The 23,210-nt window shown below is 56.5% G+C and overlaps 1 protein-coding gene across 1 annotated transcript in view; it reads left to right on the forward strand.

The window, feature by feature from the left end:
* Nucleotides 1-23,210, forward strand: part of DSCAML1 (DS cell adhesion molecule like 1) — a 327,539-nt gene that overhangs the window by 234,431 nt on the left and 69,898 nt on the right. The window contains exons 4-8 of the mRNA XM_069468885.1: nucleotides 1,035-1,181; nucleotides 7,095-7,373; nucleotides 10,712-10,987; nucleotides 13,476-13,772; nucleotides 15,456-15,728. Coding sequence (XP_069324986.1) covers nucleotides 1,035-1,181; nucleotides 7,095-7,373; nucleotides 10,712-10,987; nucleotides 13,476-13,772; nucleotides 15,456-15,728 — 1,272 coding nt within the window. The remainder of the gene's footprint in view (nucleotides 1-1,034; nucleotides 1,182-7,094; nucleotides 7,374-10,711; nucleotides 10,988-13,475; nucleotides 13,773-15,455; nucleotides 15,729-23,210) is intronic.

Genomic DNA, 23,210 nt, shown 5'->3' on the forward strand with positions numbered 1-23,210 from the left:
CTCTAAATAATAGGGTTTAAAAGGCATGGACGGGGCTACCCGGAGTGTTTCCCTAGGAAAGCCCGACATCCGATGCTATCCCGTCCTTCCCGTGGGTTCAGCATGCCCCTCCCCCCTCTCCCCTGCGGCTTCCTTTTAAGCCACTGTCACCATCCGGATTCCAATGCCCCCTCCCAGGGGACATGGCAGCCTGGGGTCCTGCATGTCTGCCTGGGAAGGCAGCTAACCCCCCAGGGAGAAGGCAGAGGAACCCAGAGTTAGCTTCTCCATCTCAGTCTGGCCTCGGTGGGACGGCATTGCCATGAGCTTAGGGGGTCCAGTGCAAGCCCCTCCCCAACCCTCAAATCCAGTTTTCTTCTCTAAATTAGCCCTCACGAGCTCAAGGTCGGGTGAGCCTTGGTGCCGTGGACAAGGATGTGCACCCCACCCCTGAGGGGAGTCTTACATCAGGGTCGGTCACAGCTAAACGGGAGTGCTGCCGCCCCCCTGCTGAGCCCTGACGGGGACAGTGGTGGCCGTCCTCACAGTGGCAGGAAGCATAGAGCATAGTGCCTGTCCTTTTCTCTGCCTCACACCAAAGGGGTGTTCAAGCTCTGTTTGTTAAACCATCGTTGCGTATCTGCATCTCCATGTCCCCACTCCTGGTGTAGCTCAGCTTCAGTAATCATTTGTCGAGTGAATAAATTATTTAAATTAAGACAAAAGGACTGAGGTTTATTATTTTTTTCAAATCTGTACATCCACCTCTGAAGTATTATTTGTACAGATAAGGCTCAGAGAGGTTAAGTATCGTTCCCAAGGCCACACAGCTAATAGTTGAAAGAGCTGGGTTGGGAGCCAGATTTTGGTCAGACTCTAAAGCCCAACTTCATTCTGTTAAACCCTGAGACATCTACGTAAAGGAACAATTACTGTAATCTCTGCTTGTCATTTTGTTTGTGTGTAGAAAACCCTCATCTATCAGAGATGCTGCCCTGCCTTTGAGGTTGCGCCAGACTAGGGAGTAATAGACTATGTCCTGATTGTGTCTCCAGAAAACAGGTTTTTTATTACTTACCACGGCGGGCTGTACATCTCTGACGTACAGAAGGAGGACGCCCTCTCCACCTACCGCTGCATCACCAAGCACAAGTATAGCGGGGAGACCCGGCAGAGCAATGGGGCCCGCCTCTCCGTGACAGGTAGGCGAGAGGGCTGGGGGAGAACGGGGCAGGCTGGCGGGGGAGGCACCAGCCCAACCCGGGGCTCGGCATGTCTGCACCAGCCCGGGACTCAGCGGCCTCAGAGAAAGAGATTAAAGAACACAGGTCCTGAAACCACCAGGGAGGGCCTCCTCCCGTTTGGTTTGGGTGTCTTGCATATAAAGACTCCAGAGGTAAACTTAACTGTCCCCAAGAACCGATAGATTTCCATTTTCAAGCGAGGGTGATGGACTCCACGCTCCCTTTCCTGTTTTTGCCTTCCTTGTTAGGCAGTTCACAGATAAAATCTGACACCCAAACATAGTAACTAGTCGTCTAGATTTGGGGGATTTTTGTATTGCTGCAAGTCTCTAGGTGTTGTTTAAGATTCTATCTTATCAATCAGTGCATACGTATCTTTTGTTGTAGGCCATCTCACAACATTTGAAAGTAGGCAGAATATAATTTATGAACAACAATATTTCTAAGCTGAATAAAGGATTCTTCTTCTGGAGTGATTGTAGCTTCTTAGGAGGGCTGGACGTGGGGTTTCCTGCATCCCCTGGGTACCAGGGACTTCCCTCATTGCCACCTGTTCAGGCACCACAGTAGCCCTGTGAGGGGTGTGTTGTTCTCCCAATTTTTACAGGTGAGAAAACCAAATCTTAGGGAAGCCGAACAACTTGCCTGAGCTATTTAACCAGGGGGAGAATTCAAACTCTGGCCCCCTGGCCCCGGGGTCCTCCCAGCTGCAGAACCCCACAGAAGGTGCCAGTTGAATGCCCCCATCCATGCTTCCTGCAGAGAGAGTAAAGAAGGCACATGTGCCCCTCAAGGAAGCCTTTTTAGAACAGCCGTTTCCAAACTTTTTTGACAGCAATCCCCAGACACACATTGTATTCATAACCAGCGCCATGCATGCTGGTACTTTCTACCGCACCCATTGCAGGGCACTCTGGCATTTTCTATTCTGTTCCATTCTGTTTCGAGTTTTCTAAATGCTGGTCCAACTTACCAAATGGATCTGACAACCTGTCCGCAGTTTGTGACCTGCAAGTTGAAAAATCTCTGTCTTAGGAAAGTGAGGCCGGGCGCGGTGGCTCACGCCTGTAATCCTAGCACTCTGGGAGGCCGAGGCGGGAGGATCGCTCAAGGTCAGGAGTTCGAGATCAGCCTGAGCAAGAGCGAGACCCTCGTCTCTACTAAAAATAGAAAGAAATTGTCTGGCCAACTAAAATATATATAGAAAAAATTAGCCGGGCATGGTGGCGCATGCCTGTAGTCCCAGCTACCCGGGAGGCTGAGGCGGTAGGGTCGCTTAAGCCCAGGAGTTTGAGGTTGCTGTGAGCTAGGCTGACGCCACGGCACTCACTCTAGCCCGGGCAACAGAGCGAGACTCTGTCTCAAAAAAAAAAAAAAGAAAGTGAACGTAAAGTTTTGGGAAGGAGGATGAAATAGTAGCCAGAACGCCTGCTTTTGGGATCAGACTCACGAAATCGCACAACCTCTCTAGGCCTCTGGAAAAGCAGCCGGTCTAGGCGGCCACTCTGATTCTGTGTGCCTCTGGTGCTCTGTGCTTTGGTGACTCTGCCCTGACCAACGGCTGACTCTCTGCCACCCTCTCACCTTTGGAGGCAAGACCAGGAGAACAGGAGCCAGGAGAGCAACAACCAGGCTCACTGATTCACCTTGTGTCCTCAGTGCCTGGCCCTGTGCCTGACACATAGTAGGTGCTCAGTAAATATTGATGGCATTGATCAATGCCAAGGCAAACTGTGCTGTCATACAGGGAGGAGATGGGGCTGCGCTATGCGGCTTGACTTTGGATTCCGCAGCCCAATTCCCTCAGGGTGCACTTCCAAATTATAGGGACTTGTTTGTATGGTGTTTTGCATCTCATTTGCATGCCTTTCATACAACGTGGGAAAGGCACAGAAATCTGCCTTCCTGCAGGCCCGCTCCCTTCTCCTCCATGAATATCTGGCCCCTTCGCCCTCTAATCTCCTGGTTGGACCTCAGTATTTGGGAGAATAGGCAGGAGTCCCTCAAAAATAGACACTGTTTAAACTGGAGGATACGCCAGCCCTTCTCTCCTTCTCCTCTTGGCTCATCAGCAGCTGCACGGAGCAGGGGTGGGTAGGAGGAGACTTGGAGATCAAGCCCAGATAGAGAAACAGGGGTAAAGAGAGGAGGGTACCCAGACAGACGAAAGGACAGAGGCCCAGGCACAGAGCACTCGACATGGGGCAGGGAAAAGCTGGATGCGGAGAGAGACAAAGGGAGCTGGAGGAGAGAGGAACCGCGGGAGCTGGGGGAGGGGGCCCCATGCGGTGACGCGGGCCTTGATGTGATGTGATGTGACAAGGCGATCTGAAAGCTGCTTGTCTCGGCAAAAATGCAACTGATACTGGAGGGAGCAGGGCAGAGTGCAGAGGGGGACCCCACCCCCACATTTCAGGTCCACCCCCCAGAGTTGAGGACAGGGGTCAGTCCGAGATGGAGACTGGGCACAGGTGTCAGCTGGGGTGTTTCAGTCTTTGGTGGCCAGAGCCCTGCGAGTTCCTGGGGCTGGTGGCGAGAAGGGAATGTTTGTACCAGGTCCCCAGGCCCAAATGCAAGAGGAACGGGTGAGAATGGCCCACGTGGCAGTGCACTGGAGGTGGCTGTTTCCCGAGGACAGGAACCGTATCTGTGGCCTCGTCAGCACGCGCCAAGTGTTTGTTAAAGTTGGAGGGGGGATAACGAGGTGTATTACTAAAAGGGCATTTAGGAATCAGGCCAAAGTTTCAGTCTCAGCCACTCCACTCATTAGTTGTGCGACCTGGCATAAAATAAAGTTCCCAACCTCAGCTTCCTCATCTGTAAAACGGGAGTGACAGCGTACTGCACTGGGTCGTTGTGAGAACAAAGTAGGATGGCAAAAGTGCGAGAAGCTCAGCGCGATGCCTGCCGCACAGGCAGCGCGCAACAGACAGCAGCTGCCGCTATCGTGGCAGTTGTTATTATTCTATCGTTGCTGCATTGTTATTCCCACTACGTTCCCAAAGCTGCGGGAGGGGAGGGGGACAATTTTCATTTTTCTGCATCTTCCAAATTAGACGAGGCGGTTGCAGGAATAGTCTGAGCTCCTGCAAAATACATCTAGGTGCTGTGTAGAGTTTACCAAGTGCTTTCGTGTGCATTAGCTCACTTTGTCCCCACAGCCACTCAGTGGGATGGGCGTTATGATCCACATTTATAAAGGAGGAAACCAGTGAGCAGAGAGGCTGAGCGACCAGGCTCAGGTCCCCCAGCGCACGAAGGACAGAGCCAAGCAGGTGCACAAGCCAAGCTGCCGGCAGTGCCCCGACCACCTAAGCAGGGCAGCCCTGCTCAGCTGGCCGCAGGGAGTCCCAGCAGCTTCCCTAGGGTGCCCCAGAACCCCCGCCCAGCCCAGCCCCAGTGCACCCCCCCCCTTCGGTGATTTCTCAGGCAGGGCCATCTGTCTCCCCCAGCCCTGCACTGGTGCTGGCAGCACCCGGTCCCCCCGGGCTGTCGCCGTGTACACGCCACAGCATTTTACTTCTGCTCGGGAGTAATGAAAGAGGTTTCTTTCCCTCAGAATTTAATTTCACGCCTGAGCCTCGGTGATTAATTCCCTCCCCCCGCCCCCTCCTCTACCGCCGTGACGGCCCCTCCGCTTGTAAATTCTGCGCTGTGCCACGGAATTTGTGTATTTTGCATCAATTAAGTGTCACATTGAGTAATTCTTTCCTGGTACAGGGTTTGTTTATCTCAACCATTCCCACCGGGTCAGGGAGTGGGGGAAGAGGCCGCAGGACCTGGCAGGCAAGGAGGGTGGGCCCCAAACAGTCATTGCCCCGAACATCTGCAATTCCATTTAGTGTCTGCAAAGCTCTTCGACAGACATTTTGCCACTGCTTGCCCACAGCAGCCTTGTGAGGTCTGGAGACGGTCACCTCCTCCGTATAGATGAGGAAACTTGGGCTCTACATCATAGGACTCCCCCAGGGTCACCCGGCTGATCAGTGACCCAGGCAGACCTTGTCCCTGATGTCCTGGTTCCAAGCCCGGGCTCCTTCTGCAGCCCACAGGCACCTCCTGAAGAGCCCTGGAGGGCGGCAGGAGAGCAGAGTCTTCTGGAAAGTCTTTCTCCCAGACAGGAGGATTCCCAGCCCGACCAGTCTCCAAGGGAGATGAGCTGAGGACAGAGGAAAGTTCCCATGAGCAAAGGGGGACCCAGGGGAGCTCACGGCTCTGAACATTGTCTCCTGAGCAACACTTTGTATTCTAGATTATTCCATCTCTGACCCCACTCACTGAACAAGACTGAGGGAGACCTCGTTTCTGATCTTACCTCTGCAGAGTGATCCTGGGCAGATCCCTGCACCTCTCTGGTCTCAGTGTCCTCGTCTCTTTGTGCGCTCAAGGTCCCTAGGCAAGCTCTGTCATTCCACGAGTCTACATAGATCTGCAACGTGATGTTTTATCCAGAAAAATCAGACCACTGGCCCACCCATGCCTGAACACCCCCATTCATCCTCCCTCAGACATTTCTGGTTCGGCAGCCAGGGCGGATGCAGCCTGGGTCAGCACTGCCTGAGTGGCCTGCTGCTGGCTGCCCTCGGGAGGGGACGTGCTGGCAGCGGTCACCTCTGAGGAGGCAGATGGGGTGGCGGAGGGCGTGGGGTGGGTATGCTCTTCTGTGCTTTCTGAAGTTTCATCATGTGCATGTATTACTTGCTCAAAAAAACCACACTGTTAAAACTTTTTAAAAAGGGGGGCGGGGAGTTGTTTGAAAATAAAATGAAAGAAAAAGAAAACTCCGTAAGAGTCAGCAAGAGTGGCCTACGGGAGGCATCCAGAAGAGGTGAGGACACTGAAGCTGGTTTGTGAGAGATGACTAGGAGTTGGCCAGGCAGAGCAGGCTGGCCGGGTATGCAGGTGACCCAGCGTGCCACAGTGAGGGACTGGGATCGCAGGGAGGGGCAGTGTAGCCGGGACAGGACTGGCTGCACCAGGTGGTAGAAGGCCTTGGAATTTGGGATATGAAGTAGAGATGGTGCTGTGCAGGTGAATGGGGCCTGTGGAGGCTTTAAAGCAGGAAGACGTCCCCAAGGGGCAGGAAGCCCAGGGAGGCCCCTGAGGGTAAGAGTAGCCCGAGAGAGTGGGGCACCACTCAGAAACGACGTGGGCATCACACAGCATCCTGCCCAAGGAGCCCTGGTCTTCTGCGGTTAGGGCCACAGGCCTCCCGGTGGCTGGTTTCTCGTGGTTTGGGAATGCAAAACTAGAGGAGAGTTGTTGGGGGCGGCAAGTGTGGCTCGTAGAAGGCTAACGTCCGAGTACTTCTGGGCGAGATGGAAATGCGCTGACTACCCCTGCGTCTGTCCAGAGTGCAGGCAGGAGACAGGGCTGGAACAGGGAGACCTGCCCCCAGCCTTGGGAGGGACCCCCGGGCCAGTCTGAGGCCCAGACAGAGACGTATGGACAACTGCAAACTCGAGAGATCATGACTCTCATGTCCAGGTGACTGCTCCTGAGTGTAGGCCGGACTCCAGGGACGCTGTGTGAAAGGATCTCTCACTCCGGCTCTCTCCCTCTCCGCACCTTTGCTCTGTTTCCTTTCCTTCCTCCTGTCTCTGTCTGTCATTCTAGCCCTGAGCTCTGCCATAGCCTCCTCCCACCAGCCCCGCTGGGAGTCCCAAGCAGGGTTTTCAGGAGCTCAGTCTGGCCTGAGCACAGAAGACCCAGCGAGCCCTCCCCGAAACGTCCCTCTGGAGCCGTGTTGGGGACTGCTCGCCATGGGCACCCGGGGGCGGCAGGCTCCTGTCTGGGTGCTCACTTCCCTCCCCCAGCCCCGCTTCACCCACCCAGGGCTGGCCGGGGCTGCCGACCCTCTCTGCCTTCCAGACCCTGCTGAGTCGATCCCCACCATCCTGGACGGCTTCCACTCCCAGGAGGTGTGGGCCGGCCACACGGTGGAGCTGCCCTGCACCGCCTCGGGCTACCCCATCCCTGCCATCCGCTGGCTCAAGGACGGCCGGCCCCTCCCGGCCGACAGCCGCTGGACCAAGCGCATCACGGGGCTGACCATCAGTGACCTGCGGACCGAGGACAGCGGCACCTACGTCTGTGAGGTCACCAACACCTTCGGTTCGGCAGAGGCCACAGGCACCCTCACCGTCATCGGTGAGTCGGGGGAGCCCCTTTCACAGCCGCAGGACCCTTTGGGAGCATCACAAGTGACAAGGGAGGAGTGTGGCTGGCAGTTACACCTGCCACTGAACAGTCCTGGGGGACAATCCTGGCTGGTTGGGGAGGGCAGTTTGGTGACCTGGAAAAGCCCTTGGTTTGAAATCAGAAGGCTGCCTTTCAGTCCCGGCATTATCAGATAGCAAGAGACTTAGGGCAAGTCACACAACTGTGACCATCGGCTCAGTGTCCTTCTCTGTAAATGGGATAATGATCCCAGCCTTCCTACCTCCCAGGGGTCATGAGGCTCGAATGGGATGAGGAGGGTGATGGTGACACACTGGCCTCGAGGACAGGGCTCCTTACCTTGCTGTGAGGAGGCCGCATCTGAACTAAGGGAAGCAATTAGAGAGGACACGTGTCCCCATCCTAGGGTGACACTTAGAATATTCAAAACTAACTGATAGGGGCACTGATCAATCAGATATGACCCTGGGTATAAACAACCGAGTCAGCTATACCAGGGCCTGCCAGCTGGCTGTCACCTCTGACCCTTTCCTGCTCCTCTCCCTGTTCTTCCTGGGGGTCCAGGGAGCCAGTGTGGAGCACAGGTGGCCTTAGCAGACCCCTCCTGCTGAGGAGCCCCCAGGCAGGCAGAGAAGGGCGAATGCCAGGGAAAGACCTAAGGGCACCCGCCACATCTCCTCCCCTCCCTTGTGTGACCCGGCCTCAGGTTCCCCATCTGTAAAATGAAGAGGCGCCTTCTGGCTCCGGCGCCCAAAGTTGAGCTCTCTGAGTTCCCTGCTCTCTGGGCTGCAGTGGGGCTTGGTTCTGGTGACGCTTGGGGAAATCCCAGGCCTCGTGGGACAGCAACAGCCTGCATCCCTGACAGCATCATGAGGGTCATTCAATGTGGGCAGTAGAGAGAGACAGTCCAGAGGTGACCCCACCCCACATCCTGCAGGAGGGTTCACTCTGCCATGAAGGTTGAGCAAGGAGGCTTCCCCCTCCCTCTCCTGTCTCAGGAGCACAGGGCTGCGGGTCCACAGACGCTCAGGTGGCCCAGAGACCCACAGCAGAGCCCACTCTGTCCTCGTGGGCCTGGTGTCAGACTCCCCCAGCCCAGACATGGGCCCGGTCTCCTTCCCCACAGTCAGGGGGGCCTTGACAGTTGCAGTACCCCTGTCTGCAGTGCCAGGAAGAGGCCGTCCACACACGAATTCACTGTAAAGCCGGACGAGTAGAAAGAGCCCCAAGAAATGCCCTGGGAGTGGCAGTGTGTGGCACAAATGCTTAGGCTACGATGCTGAAATCCCTGCTTCAGGGGACGTGGGGCTTCCTCCTGTGCAAACAAGCCCTGGACAGCAGAGCGGGCAGATAGAAGGGCCAGGGTTGGTACCCCTCTTGCCCTAAGCACTGTACAAAAAAATTTATTCTAGTATTACCTTCACCTCCTTCTGTTACACACACACACACACACACACACACACTCACACAACCTCAGGAAATAGGTCAGAAGGACAACACACCCCAAATCCTCAGAAAATTAGCAAACCTGACTGTAGGCAAATGGAGTGTCCACAGTTCCTGCACCAAGATGTACAGACGAGCAGATACACACATGGACTCGGGCATGTATGTTGCAGTTTCCATGCCTACTTCCACATGCACATGTTCACACGTGGATGGTGCCCATACACATGTGCCGATACACACATCCCTTCACCATAACAGGCTCATATCCAAATGCACTCATGCAGATGTACAACAAGTAACGGCCTCCAGATGTGTGTACACCCACACCGCCCCTGAATGCATCTCCTCTGACCCTCCGCCCTCACCCCTCCTCACAGCGGCCATGGCTGCACCGCCAGGTTCAAGGGGAAGCAACGTGGCTTTTCTCTGTCTTTCAGCCTCTCTACAGCCCCTCTCTGCCAGGTTCATGGGGAGGAAACAGTGCTTTCCGTAACCCCCTGTTGTGCCAAGAAGACTCCCACCCACCCTGCCACCAAGCCCATGCATGAGTAGCTAGTAGAACCCTGGGAGCTCTGGCTGGTGACTGGGACCAGCAGGAGGCCACCTGCCTCATTGTGCACTGACATTTCCTGTTCATCGGGCAGAGGCTCTGAGGAGTGAGCAGGGAAAGCCAAGTGTGAAGTCATGTCTGCTTTGGCTGTGCCCAATCCACGCAGGCCTGCAATCTTCCCTTCTGCTGCAGGCTGCCTCACTGGGCATCCCAAGCTCCTACAGCCTGAGCCTCCATACAGAACCTCAGCCCACTGAGGTCAGGGGGAGGCCAGGTCTACATCCCTAGCATGTATTCCATGCAGTCCAGAGGGGGAGACCGAAAAAGAGGTGATGAAAAGACAGTGTGCTCAGTGTGGAGTTAGTTATATACAGGGGGCCTGGGATAGGGATGGGAAAGTGGTGTCCAGGAAGGCTTCCTGGAAGAGGTGACACTCAGTGTGAAGGATGAGTAGGAATTAGGCAAAGAGCACTCTAGGTGGAGGCCTTGGGGCCAGAAGCAGCCTGGGGTATGCAGGAACCACAGACGGTTGCTGTTGCTCTAAAAACTGATTTGATGACAACAGAAGGAGCCTAGGAGAAAAGGGGAGCCTTGAATGCCACACTGAGTTGCTGGGAGTCGTGCACACTCTGAGCAGGGATGTGGCCGGCTGCAGCAGGGAGGACAGCTGGAGGGAGGCAGGGAGGAAGCCACTGCATGGGTCCAAGCAGGGGCTGCGGGCCTGCAGCTGGGCAGTGGCAGTGGGGTTGCGGAGCAGGGAGCCCACGGATCGGGATCCATATGTGGAAGGCAGCGGCCGGTTATCTCCACAGGTGTGGGGGGCAGCTGGCTGGGCACGGGTGCCTCTCTGGTCTCTAGGGTGGGTGGCAGGGGATGCTGTGCCAGTCAAGCCAGAGGGAGCCTGGCAGCCCCAGCTGTGCAGAGGGATACACTTCGGGAAAGCACTGGAACAGGACGTGCAGAGAGCTCCCCTGGGCTGCTCTTAACACATTTTTTTTTAAGGAGTTACAATAAAAATCTTTATTCAGGTTTGGTCAGCACAGGTAAGATATACTGGAGTCACAGAGCAATATGCATAAACAGGATGCAACAGTTCATAACAATCGAGTAACTGTGCACACAAACATTCAGTCACTTAAAGAGAAAACGCACACTGAGGCCTAGAGCAAGAGTTCCCCGTCAGTCCCCATCCACACCAGGGGTCTAGAGGCAGAACCTGGCGGACCGCAGCCGCATTCGCCCACGGTAAGCCCTCTTTCTTTCCGTTTCCTCCTCCCGTTCCCCCTCTTGCCTGCCCCGCTCCCCCCAGACCCCCTTCACGTGACCCTGACACCAAAGAAGCTGAAGACCGGCATCGGCAGCACGGTCATCCTCTCCTGCGCCCTCACGGGCTCCCCGGAGTTCACCATCCGCTGGTACCGCAACACCGGGCTGGTGCTGCCCGACGAGGCCATCTCCATCCGAGGGCTCAGCAACGAGACCCTGCTCATCACCTCGGCCCAGAAGAGCCATTCCGGGGCCTACCAGTGCTTCGCCACCCGCAAGGCCCAAACCGCCCAGGACTTCGCCATCATCGCGCTCGAGGGTGAGCGGGGCTCAGGGTGGCGGGCTCCCTCCCTCCCGCCTGCGGAGATGGTCCCAACGCTAGGAGGCGTTTATCTGGGGCGCACTACACGCCAGGTGTGGAGGCCCCCTCCTTTTTTTTTTTTTTTTTTGTTACGTCTTTTGCAGTTGAGGAAACAGGCTTTAGTCACTTGCCAGAGTCACACAGCTCTGTGCAAGGGACAGAGCTGGGATTTAAACTCAGGTCTCTTAACCGTCACACTGGATGGCCTCTGTCCTCTGAAATTACTAGAATGTCACTATTAGGGGAGTCTTCCAGAGGCTGGAAGAGTGCCAGGGACTCTGAACTTTTTTTTTTTTTTTTTTTTTTTTTTGAGACAGAGTCTCACTCTGTTGCCCAGGCTAGAGTGAGTGCCGTAGCGTCAGCCTAGCTCACAGCAACCTCAAACTCCTGAGCTCAAGGGATCCTCCTGTCTCAGCCTCCCGAGTAGCTGGGACTACAGGCATGCGCCACCATGCCCGGCTAATTTTTTCTATATATATTTTTAGCTGTCCATATAATTTCTTTCTATTTTTAGTAGAGGTGGGGTCTCGCTCTTGCTCAGGCTGGTCACGAACTCCTGAGCTCAAACGATCCGCCCACCTCGGCCTCCCAGAGTGCTAGGATTACAGGCGTGAGCCACCGCGCCCGGCCGACTCTGAACTTTTGAATCCTCTCCCTGCCTGAGGCCTCTTCATGGCAGGCTCTGTTTCTTACCAGGGACCTGGGTTTCTACCCGTTTCTCTCTCCCCCTTAAAGCTGTCACTTCTCAGGGTTCCTCACCCAGCACTTCTGCGTATGGTTGCTCAAGTTGTTCACTGTACAAGTTGCCCAGCCGAGAGGGTAGGTGAGGACTGAAATCCGGCTTGCACTCCATTTGCCGAGCCACGGGCCCCGGCACGGGGCTGTGACCACACAGAGGAGGCAGCTCCTCCTCATTTGTACAAAGGCACAGTGGGGGCTAGTGGCAACCCCGTCCTTGCCAATAAGCTCAGCTGTTCCCCAGGCCCTCCTTCACTGCTACCAAACACACAAACCAAACGTGATCCTTCCAAGGATTTTCTACTGTTGTAACAAAGTTGCCAAACCCGGGCAAGCCCCACAGACAGAGGATCCCCCATGGGTCTCCCTGTCATGCCCTGTGGGTCCTCACTCCTTGGGAGGTGCAAGGTGCCCACTGATCCTAGGCCCCATGCCCACCCTGGGGGGCACCCAGCAAAACGGGCCTTCCTTAGCCCTCACCCCCTCCTGTCCTGCCAAATCCCTGGTCTCTCCTCCCAGCCCAGCACAGACCAGTTTGGAATGAGTGCCTTTCATGTCAGGGGACCCCCCTGTCCGAATGGTTCCCCACCAGGGGGCAGGCCACCCCTCCCAGCTGATTTTCTGTCTGAGGGGCGTCCTCTTTGCCTTCAGTGGGATAGCAGAGGTCCCAGAGGACAGCCGTGATGACCAGGTGGAAACAGCCACGTGGGAGATGAGAGGGTGGGGAAGGTGAGGGACAGCCACAGGGGCAGAGGGGGGGGAGAGAGGAGGGGACAAAGGCAAAGTGACATCCCCCAGCTTTCCCAGCACCAGGCTCTCCCTGGGTTTTAGGTAAGGGTCTCCCCCAGAAGTTGGCAGACTGGCTGAGTCTTGGATTAACATCAGAGTTTTGGTGTGAAATGTTAAGTAGAATGTAAAGAATGCCATGTTGCATTTGCCTTCCTTTTTTTTTTAATACTTAATGCCTATTTTAATCCTTTACAACAGTCCTGTGGGGAAGGATGGCCAGGGTGAACAATTACACAGCCATGTTCCAGGCGAGGAAGCTGGGCACGGAGGTCAATTGTCTTGTCCAGGGTTATTCTGCTAGCCAAAACTTACGGCTCCACCTCTGGGCAACTTGCATTTGCAGCCTCAAACTTCAGGCCTTTTGCTCGCAGGACCAAGGAACCCTCACCCCTCCTGCAGGCACGGTCACGTGCAAAGGGAACCGGACTCCACAGGGCAGGGCCCCTCCACACACAGTTCCACACAGCTAACTTCTGAGCCTCTGCGTCTTTATTAATAAAGGAAAAGTTGAGAGGAGCTAACATTTATTAAGTACTCACAAAGCGCTGTGCTCAGCGTCTTAAATGCAGTAATTCATTTCATGCTCACGATATCCATTAAGATGGGTCTAACCATCGTCACTGTTGTTCCATCCTCTAGCACCAAGAGTTGGGAAGACTCAGAGAGGTCAAGTAACCTGCCCAAAGACACAGGGCTAACAGGGCGTTGAGGGAGGAGGATCCCAACCCAGAGTCTTAATCCCACGTGCAGCAGTCACCGGCCCTGGCGGGGCTGTGACCGCCAGTGAACCGATGTGCGTGAGAGTTCTTTACTGTTCCCACGCACCGGTTTGCCTCCTCTCCCTGCCAAGCTGGGGTGCCGGGGGGGATGGGCTCTCCACGGCGCCATGACCCTGAAAGGGGCTCCTCGCTCCCTGCAGACGGCACGCCCCGCATCGTCTCGTCCTTCAGCGAGAAGGTGGTCAACCCCGGGGAGCAGTTCTCGCTCATGTGTGCGGCCAAGGGCGCCCCGCCCCCCACGGTCACCTGGGCCCTGGACGACGAGCCCATCGTGCGGGACGGCAGCCACCGCACCAACCAGTACACCATGTCGGACGGCACCACCATCAGCCACATGAACGTCACGGGCCCCCAGATCCGCGACGGGGGCGTGTACCGGTGCACGGCGCGGAACTCGGTGGGCAGTGCTGAATATCAGGCGCGAATAAACGTAAGAGGTGCCTGTCTACATTTAAATATCAGCATAGGTTTTGAGTTCCTTTGCCATCTCTGTGGTTACCATTATTCTTGTGCTGATTGGTGCTTATTATTATTATCAATCGTCATTTTGATTTCAGTAGAGGTCTCTCTCTCTCATCCCCTGTCCCCTGCCCTCTGTGAGCCCCATCATCCATGCTTTTGTGTGTGTGTGTGTGTGTGTGTGTTGGGTACAGCTCACCCCCTTTCCCATTCCCACCCTCCTCCCTCCACCGCTGCTCTCCAGAGCTCCAGCTGCCCACCCCACCCTCTAGCCCATGCCCACCCATCAAATCTCTCTGTGCCCCGGGTACGCCACCCACCTGCTAGCATCTGCCAGCCCCGCTAGGGCCTTGCAAGTACAAAGACAGGGGCAATGGGGCCAGTGGGTGCCCGCCAAAGCTGTGCTCCTGGTGTCTTCCCACTGAGCCAGCCCCCCAGTACTCCGGGAGGTGCGAGCAGCCAGGAGCCAGGGCATCATCTTCTCCCCCCAAGGCTCAAACCATCGAAAGTAGGAGCTGAGGCTGGGTGGGGTGTTCCAAGGCAGGCAGCCTCCAAGAGTGGGGCAAGGAGTCCTTAAGGGGGCTGTCCCCGTATCTCAGCTCTCCAAGTCACTGCCGTGAGAACAGAGTCTCCTCTGAAGCTCTTTGCAGCCCTCTGGGGTCTGATTGTTCCTCATCTGACCCTTCCAGTGACTCCTGGCCCCAGGGCAGAGGTGGAGGAAGGCAGCACGGAGGGAAGGGGTGCTGGTCCAGGGGCACTACGGGGTTTCCGCAGGGGCAGGGAAGGGGAGCACAGGTGGAGGTTTATGCTAAATTCACCTGTGCCAGGCGTCCAACCCACAAGAAGTGCGGCCCTCCCATCTGGCCACCCTCCTGCCCTCTCCTCTGAATTGGAAGGGGGCGGAGCTGCAGGGGGATTTCCTAGTCCGGCCCCTCATCTTCTGGATGAGGACCTGAAGCCCAGCGAGCTCTTGTACCTGCTCGGGCACTGTCCCTGCTTGGTGGTCTCTGTGCCCTCTTTGCACCCCCCACATTGCTGTCTGCCTGGCTCACCCAGCTATGGCCACTCCCTCCCCCAGCCAGTGTGAACAGAGCCCCGCTTCACAGCCCCTTCTCTGGGCCCTACAATACACGTTCACCTGGTGAAATAAAGTCATCAGCTCATCCAGTGAAGACCTCCTGTTGTCTTTAAATAGTTAGCACAGATAAGATCCTTTGGGGCACGAGACCCATATGAGCGTGTGGAATGGAAATAACAGCTTCTCCACATTTCCACTTGAACCCCAAAGCCTTAATATCCCCGTGAATGAGGACTTTCACCCCCAAATCCCAGTCACTTCTTGGTGAAGCTGCAGTTTGGTCCACGTACCCAGTCCCCCTAGGGGAATGGCTCTTGCCCCAGGCATGTATGTACCGTGTCTGTTTGCAATTATTTGAAGGTAGTAACAGTGAGTCCTGGAGAGACCACGGTGTCCCTCAACTCCGGTCTCCATCTTGAGCCCTGTAAAAAGGCGTCCCTCTACCCCCACCAAATGCCTACCCCCTGGAAGTCCCAGGGGCCGAGCACTCGAGAAGAGCTGCACAGGGCGGTGCCCGGCTGTCCCTGGCTGACGGCACCACTTGCCCCTCCTCTCCTCCTGCTCCCTCCTGACTCCTGCCCAGGCCCCCCCAGCATCCGGGCAATGAGGAACATCACAGCCGTCGCCGGGCGGGACACCCTTATCAACTGCAGGGTCATCGGCTACCCCTACTACTCCATCAAGTGGTACAAGGATGCCCTGCTGCTGCCGGACAACCACCGCCAGGTGGTGTTTGAGAACGGGACCCTCAAGCTGACCGACGTGCAGAAGGGCATGGACGAGGGGGAGTACCTGTGCAGCGTCCTCATCCAGCCCCAGCTCTCCATCAGCCAGAGCGTCCACGTGGCCGTCAAAGGTAGGTCTCCCTTCCCCACCCGAGCCCCTGCCCGCCCTGCCCACCTGACCACCCAGGATGCACGGGCCCCTCTCCGGCCAGCCACCTAGGCGGCAGCAGGCAGTCCTGAGCGAGTGGAAGGCCGAGCACAAGAGGCCCTGGCCTGGTGTTCAGAAGAAAGGAGGCAGGATAATAAAAGACTGTGGGTGCACACAAAAGGCCACGAGTGCCTCTACATCCGGGTCCCTCCGAAGGCTGCAGGACAAGGCAGCCTCACCCCAGGGGCAGGAGGGGTCAGTCCCAGACAAAGAGGAGGCAGGTCGCCTTCTGGGCAAGAGGCCAGGTCAGAGCTGGTGGGCTGCACTGCGCCCCTGAGGTCAGGATAGGGATCAGCAGCAAGAGGCCAGGGTGGAGGAGCCCACGCTGGGAGCCCCGGCTCACCCCCGGGTCACAGACTGGCCACTCCAGGCTGCTTTTACAGGATTGGGACGGCCCTTCCATCTGCTAGCACTGCTTGAGGCCTGGAAAGCTCCGCCTGGTGCCTAAAAGCCTCCTCCCTCCTGGGCCCTTGACGCTCACCCGGGTGAGGTCTGTGCTTCCCGCCTGGGATGGGGTAGCCATCACTAGGTCTGTGGGTCAAATGAATGAATGAACATAAGGAAGCAAATACATGAATGTGTGAGTCGGTCATGATGTCCTCTTGCTTCGGGGGCTGTGCAGGTGTGCAAAGCCCCCAATACCTTCTCCGGGAGTGACGGGACTGGAGACTGTCTGGACAGTGAGCGAGAGGGTGGTGGCCTGGTTGCTCTGGGGCAGGGTGGGGAGGTGGGTCCTGCTGGGCCTGACCAGGGAGGTCAGTGAGAGCCAGGCAGCGGGTGGGGGGTCACATGCCATGCTGTGTAAGGGGTCGACGTCTCTTTCTGGAGAGCAGAGCAGGGTTGAGTGGGGGTGGGGGGCTTCAAGCATGGAGAAGATCAGTGGTGGAGCTGTCCTCTGCAGCATGGGGCTCCAGCACCAGGCCTCGATCATTGTGACAATCTGGCAGACAGCACTGCAGAGGGCCCGCTCCGTGCCTACTCCCTGTGCTTGATGCCCTACGTGCGTGTTTTATTTAACTCCAGAGCTGCCCACTTACCTAAGGCAGGTACCGTTTCATCCCCAATTTCCAGGGCAGAAATCTGAGGCATGGAAAAGTTAAGTAAATTGCCATCTGGTGTCAGAATTTTTCCCAGGTCTGAATAACTGCCCAACCTGGGCTCCAGCCCAGAATGGCCAGAGCTGGGGGAAGGGCAGGAAGCGGGGAGGAATGTTCGCCCTGTGCTCCACCCCAGGAATAAAGACATAGAGACTGCAGACCACCTGGGAGGGAGATGGAAGAGACAGAGCCCTTGGGAACTCTGAGAGCCCCTGTCCCCTGGGCATCTGTGTCACCCCAGCAGTGGGGAGGGGACACTGGGGAGGCCCCCCCCCATATCCTTAACGGCAGAGAGGGAGGGACAGCATTAACCGGGAGAGGAAAGCCAGCCAGGGGCCCATGGGAGGATGGCAAAGAGGAGAGGGCTACAGGTCCACGAAAGGGCCCTGACACAGGGCGACAGCCCCGTGGGTCCCAGACGCCGGGCTGCTGCTTTGCTCCCAGACTGGAGGCAAGACAGAGTTAGGAAGAGGGAAGTCTGGGAGGAGGAAGAGTCTGGGGGGACAGAGGCTGCATTTGGCTTCGGCCCTCCCAGCACGGATGACGGTGGGACGTCCAGTGGGATGGCGGGTGGACAGCTGGAAGAACTGAACCGTGGCTGTGAAAGGCAGGTCAGTGCTCCCCCCGTGCTCCTTGTCATTAGTGCGCAGAGACCGTGTCACATGCATCCTGTGTTCCCAACACCCGCCATAGTGCCAGACAGCCTGTGCTCTGACCTGAAACTGAGACATCAGGCAGGGGGGACTGACTGACCAGGTAAACCTCGCTCTGAGCCCAGAGAACGGGGGCCTCTGTGGCCATCTCAGACCCTGACAGCCCTGCCTCCCTGCTGCCCTCCCGTTTCACCCCAGCCAGGCTGATGGCCACCCCGGCCACCTCCTCACCTAACGCCTCTGCCCAGCCCTGGGGCCTGGCAGTGCCAGCAGAACCTCACAGAACCCCCCCCCCGGCCATGACGTCCCCACCCGTGGCATCCTGGGCCAGTCAGCCCGGTGGCAGTGGCACACAGCACAGCCTGCCTACCCAGCCCGGCATCCTGGGGCCGCCTGTATCCATTTCCGTGACAAGCAGTGGACCGAGAGTTTACAGTGTAAACATCACATATTAAAACATCTAACCTTTGCTCTACTCCCTTCACCCGCCCGCGCCAGCGAGCATTTGGCTGGGTTTGTTGGCTTAAAAAAAATAATAATAACAGGGCTCCAGCGGCCTCGGAGTACTCGGAACATCCTGAAAGCTGCTTCTGCTCATCAATTATTCAGCTCCATTCAGGGAGCGATCAGTCCTAATGAATTGAATCTGATGCATTCCGTCTCAGCGACTCGCCGGGCCTGTTGTGATGGTGCTGAGCGACAGTGTCTCCACGGCTGGCCAGGGGAGGGGGCGGGGGTGGGGGGGGAGAGCGTGTGTTTGTGTGTGTGTGTGTGTGTGTGTGAGTGTGCGCATGAGAGCGCATGAGATCCTAGAGGGCAGGGCTGATGCACTTGCTCGTGTGAATCCCCAGCACCCAGCACAAGCTGGGCATTCACAAAGCAGGAGTGCGTGTGCATGTGTGTGTGTGTGTGTGTGTGTGTGTGTGTATGTACAACGTACAGGCTCGTGTGTACACCTTCCCCCTTCCCTACCCACAGGGTCTGAAAAATCCCAGAAATCCAGCCCTAGAAGCGGTGTAGTCACCTGTTTTCTCTCTAGACCGAGAAGCGGCAGGATGTGAGGGGCTCCAGGACCCCATGCCCCCACCCAGAAAGCTCAGGTCCCCTCCCCTCCATTCTCTCCCTGCTCCCTCCCCCCACCTCATTAGAATGCACTTTCGCAGAAGAACCATCAGAGCTGATTACGATCATGCTGCTTGATTAGCTGATGTGCTGTTCCAAGAGCTAGCCAGGGAGGGGGATGGAGGAGGTGCCCCTGGGCATGGCAAGGCGCCCTGACTGGGGGGCAGGGGCTGGCGAGGAAAGGATGGGCCCATCCAGACCCCACTCTCCAGACCCCACTGCTACTGCCTGGCTGGAAAGTGCATCCCACCCACGATCCGAGCACAGCCATAGAAAGTAGAATAGGGTGAGGTGGGGGTGGGACAGGGCACTAGGAGCTGGAGATAAAATAGGAAGTCCCCCCCACACCCCCACCTCTCTGTGGGGCCAAGGGTTGGTGGGCAGGGCGGGGCAGAGCCCATGCTGTGCCATGAGCTGGAAGAACAACTGCTGACTCCATTCCTTCTGGGACAGCCTGTCTTCTAATGAATTTTTCAAACACTGAGCTGAGAAGGGCAGAACACACCTGACATGAGCACGCATGCACACACATGTGCGGAGACCTGTGAGGACACATGCATGTACATGTACACGCTGGTACATGTATGCATACACATGCAACAGATGAACACATTAGCCTGTTCACACGAGCACACATATGTATACATGCATGCTAGCAGTTACGTGTATGCAATCATTTCCTCTGTTGGTTTCCTCTTGTAAGGGAACATTCCTGAGCCACGAAAGATGGCTGCAGGTGGGACCATATGAAATATTGTCCAGGTGAGCCTGCTGTGGCCCAGCAAGGTGGGAGGAGCAGAGGTCACAGAGGGTGGAGGACACTTCGAGGGCTGCCTGGGCTTTGGCACATGTAGCACTGACTGGCGGGGGAGAGCCAGGCTGCAGGCGAGGCAGGTGCTTGTCCCTGGCCATCCGGAGAGCTCCTTGGCAGAATGCCAAGAGGAGAGCACACAGATCCAACCTAGATTTGGTGACTTTAGGGCCCCCTGTAGCTGAAAAATAATGTAGCATAAAAGCATCTCTGGGCACGCAGGCTGAATGTTTAATTACCTAGGAAGGCAGAGCTGCAACTGGGGCCCCTTGGCATTGGCTCAGCAAAGAAACATCTCCATCCCTCCATCTGAGCCTCCCAGGGCCTCTGGAGCCAAAACGAGGGCATGAGGTGCTTTCTGCCCACGCTCAGCAGGGCCAGGACCGGGAGGTAGTGCCAGGCTCCCGTGGAGAGCGAGAGGAAGAGGGCACACGCCCACCCACACACAGACACACTCTCACAAATGCCCATACTCCCTCCCACACTCGTTCTCCCCTCGCCACTCAGTGCTGAGCTTGAGCGCTGCTCACTCCAGTCCCTGCCATATACCTGGGCACACAGGGCAGAGGCCCTGTCCCACCCTAATGAATGAGTCGGGGGTTTCTACGATCGTAGGGCCCAAGACAGAGCCAGCCGCCTGGCCGAATGCCTGCTATTGGCAGAAGCAGAGGTTTGGAAGAAACCCCACTGGAGTCCACAGGAAGGGGCACGACAGGCTCCCTGGGAGGGGATGGCCTAATGGCACCTGCAGGGAGGGGCCACCAAGGAAGCTGCTGCCAACAACCTATTTCCCCAGCCAAGGGTGCCAGGAACATAGGTGAACGCAGCCTCCTGTGGGACAGACAGGGCTCCTGACGGTGGTGGTAACGAACGTGATGACGATGGTGGCGATGAAGCTGCAGCGTCCATCCATGTATGCGTGTGGTGACATTGACTGTGCACCCACGATAATCCAGGAACTATTTTAGGTTTTGTGATACAGCTATGCTCAAAAAAGACAAAAATCCCTGCCATCAGGGGGCTTACATTTTAATCGGGAAACGGATCGAACAGCCAATACCGCAAAGACACTCGTGTCACACAGGAGCGGGGCTGAGAGTGCTGGGGGTGGGAGGGGGAGGGGTTGCAATTTTAAATGAGGTGGTCTGGGAAGGGCTTCCTGGGAAGAAAGGGTTGGGTAAAAAACTGAAATAAGCTATTATTATTCCTAAAATATGGGACACGTTAGAACTGGAAAATCAGTGTTAGGCTTTAGACATTATTTGGTCCAAGCCCTCCATTTTGCAAACGAGGAAACTGAGGCTCAGACGCAGAGACAGGGTGGTGCAGAGAAGGCGGCCTTGCCTATGGTTATTTCAGTGGGTAGCAGAGTCTGGAACCAGGTGCCCGAGCCCCAGGCATGGCTTTTTCCCCACCGCATGCTGTGCGGCCAGAGAAGCTCCAACTTCCCACAGCGCACACGCTGCTAGCAGGTGCAGTAAATAAAAGGCTCCGTCTCAGACAGAGATGATGAGAGACACCGTAAAGCGTTTATGGTCTGGGCTGGTGGTCAGCACGCCTTCCCCCGCACAACACTCCCAAACAAGTGGCCGTAAAGGCTTTACGGTAGCCAGACATGGCTTGGACGGCCTCGATCACTGCATCTTCTCAACCACACTGGCCTCTGCACCATTGCAATGCCTTGCTAAGGACTTGCCCGAGCAAGGCTTCGGAGAGAAATCTCTGGGTTGTGGGGCATTCATGTGCCCTACATCCAGGCTGTCTGCCTGGGACATGCCGGGACTCAGGGGCAGGAGGCCAAGGGCTGGACTCAACACTAAAAAGGACTTAGATCAGCACTAGGCTGCGGGGGGGAGGGGGAGTTGCCAGAGGTGGAAATGGACACACACACTCAGCTAGCCCACGTCTGTCCCTTGAGCACTGGGGAAGGCACTGCAGACTCACGGTCAGAAAGCAGCCCCCATCTGGGTACTCATGGAAGGGTCCCCACTCCCTCCTTTTACAGCACTCCTGGTAGTTAGCGAGCCCAGGACAGAGCCAGGATCCCCGGGCTTTCTTCTCCCTCCAGGCCTTTCCCTGTGTCCGCACTTAGGGGGTGTCGGAATGCTAGCCTGGAGCTGTGGAACCCTGAGCAGCTCTGGCCCCTGGCACTCCCAGCAGAGCTCCTGGGGTGTGCTCCTCAGCCACGGCACCTGCGGCGGGGGTGGAGGGCGGCGAGGAGCCTGCCTTGGGCCTCTGGGAAGCTGTCTGATCCTCTGCCTCCCACAGGAGACCTTGGCGCTCTCAGGAGCACTGGGCCAGCCCAGCTGAATGTCTGACCCCCAGCATGGATGCTGGCCACTCTCTTCTTCAATGGCCTCTGAAATAGCCATCAGCGTCATTCCTGAAGACCAGAAGGGAATGACAGCCCCTAGTTGGCCTCTGCCCCTTGACCCAGCCTTTCCCTCTCCTTCACCCACATAGTTTTTGAAAGCGTGTGTGTACTTTAATTCTCAGTTCAAAGCCACCTCCTCCATGAAGCTGCAGTCAGTCACCCCCCTGGATGACATCTCCCCTTGCTCTGAGTTCAGCCTCTGTGCATGCAGGTGGTGCTTGTCCAGTAACCTCTGGGGGGAGTATCTTACCTTCCCTAGTAACCGATAAGCTCCCGGGGGCTCCGGAGTTTAAGCGTGTTTCTCCTTTCCCCAGCCCACACACAGCATAATGCCTTCGCAGAGCAGGCATTTCATAAATATTAGATGAATTAGTTAATTAATGAATTAACCTGCCTTAGTAACTTGTTCCATTATCTAAATCCTTTCTTACCGAGAAAGAGTCTTCTTGCCTGAACTGAATCTTCCGGCCTGATTTCACTCTCTCTCTGTCCACTGCTCTGTCTGATGGAAATGCCCTCCCCCGGCATGGCCTTCCAGACCTCTCCTCCCTCCGCGGAACCTCCCACCTCCTTGTTGTGCCGCATGTCCTGCTCTCCAGGCCCTCGTCACTGCCACCACTCTCTGCTTGCTCATGTTCAAGTGTCCACAGGGCTCGTAAATCACAGCAACCAGTTTGGTGCTGTGGTAGCCAGGGCCCTGCCCCTACGAAGGACCAGGGGAGAAGCTCCAGGCTCCAGAATCCCGTAGCATCAATGTGGCATCTTGACAAACAGCACAGGGCACCCCTTATGCTGGTCGACCCCCATCCTGTGCTCACCCTACCCCTTGCCCACCTCACAGGTGAACTTCCGAGGACGCCCTAGGAAATGATATCCAGACATGTGTTCATTCATTTACTCGCCCAACAAGCATTTATTCGGCACCTACACTTTGCTGGGTAAATGATAAGTCCTAGCTCCCAGCCTTCCAGGGAGGTGGTGACCCAGTTCCCCGCTGCCATGTGACAAGTGCTGTAATCAAGGCATGGACCGAGGGCTGCAGGGCTGTGCAGGAGAAAGGTGGGCTTCGCAGAAGAGGTGGCATTTGAGCTGGGTCTCAAGGGACAAGGGGGAGTTTCCAGGAGGCCTGTGGGGCTCTAGCTTTGGGCCTTTGCGGGAGGGAGGACTGGGCCAGAGCTGGTTCTTCCAGGCCTAAGGAAACACTGCTTGGCACGTCAGGGTCTCTGCAACAGTTCCACCAGGGAGGCCCGCAGGGCTAGATCTGATCTAGGCACAGAAAAAATAGAAACCAGGAGGGGGTCAGCAGAGGCCCAACAAGGGCAATCTCTGGGAAGTCTCAGGAACGAGC

This window comes from Eulemur rufifrons, chromosome 6 (assembly GCF_041146395.1).
Source record: "Eulemur rufifrons isolate Redbay chromosome 6, OSU_ERuf_1, whole genome shotgun sequence".
In the NCBI taxonomy this organism is placed as follows: domain Eukaryota; kingdom Metazoa; phylum Chordata; class Mammalia; order Primates; family Lemuridae; genus Eulemur; species Eulemur rufifrons.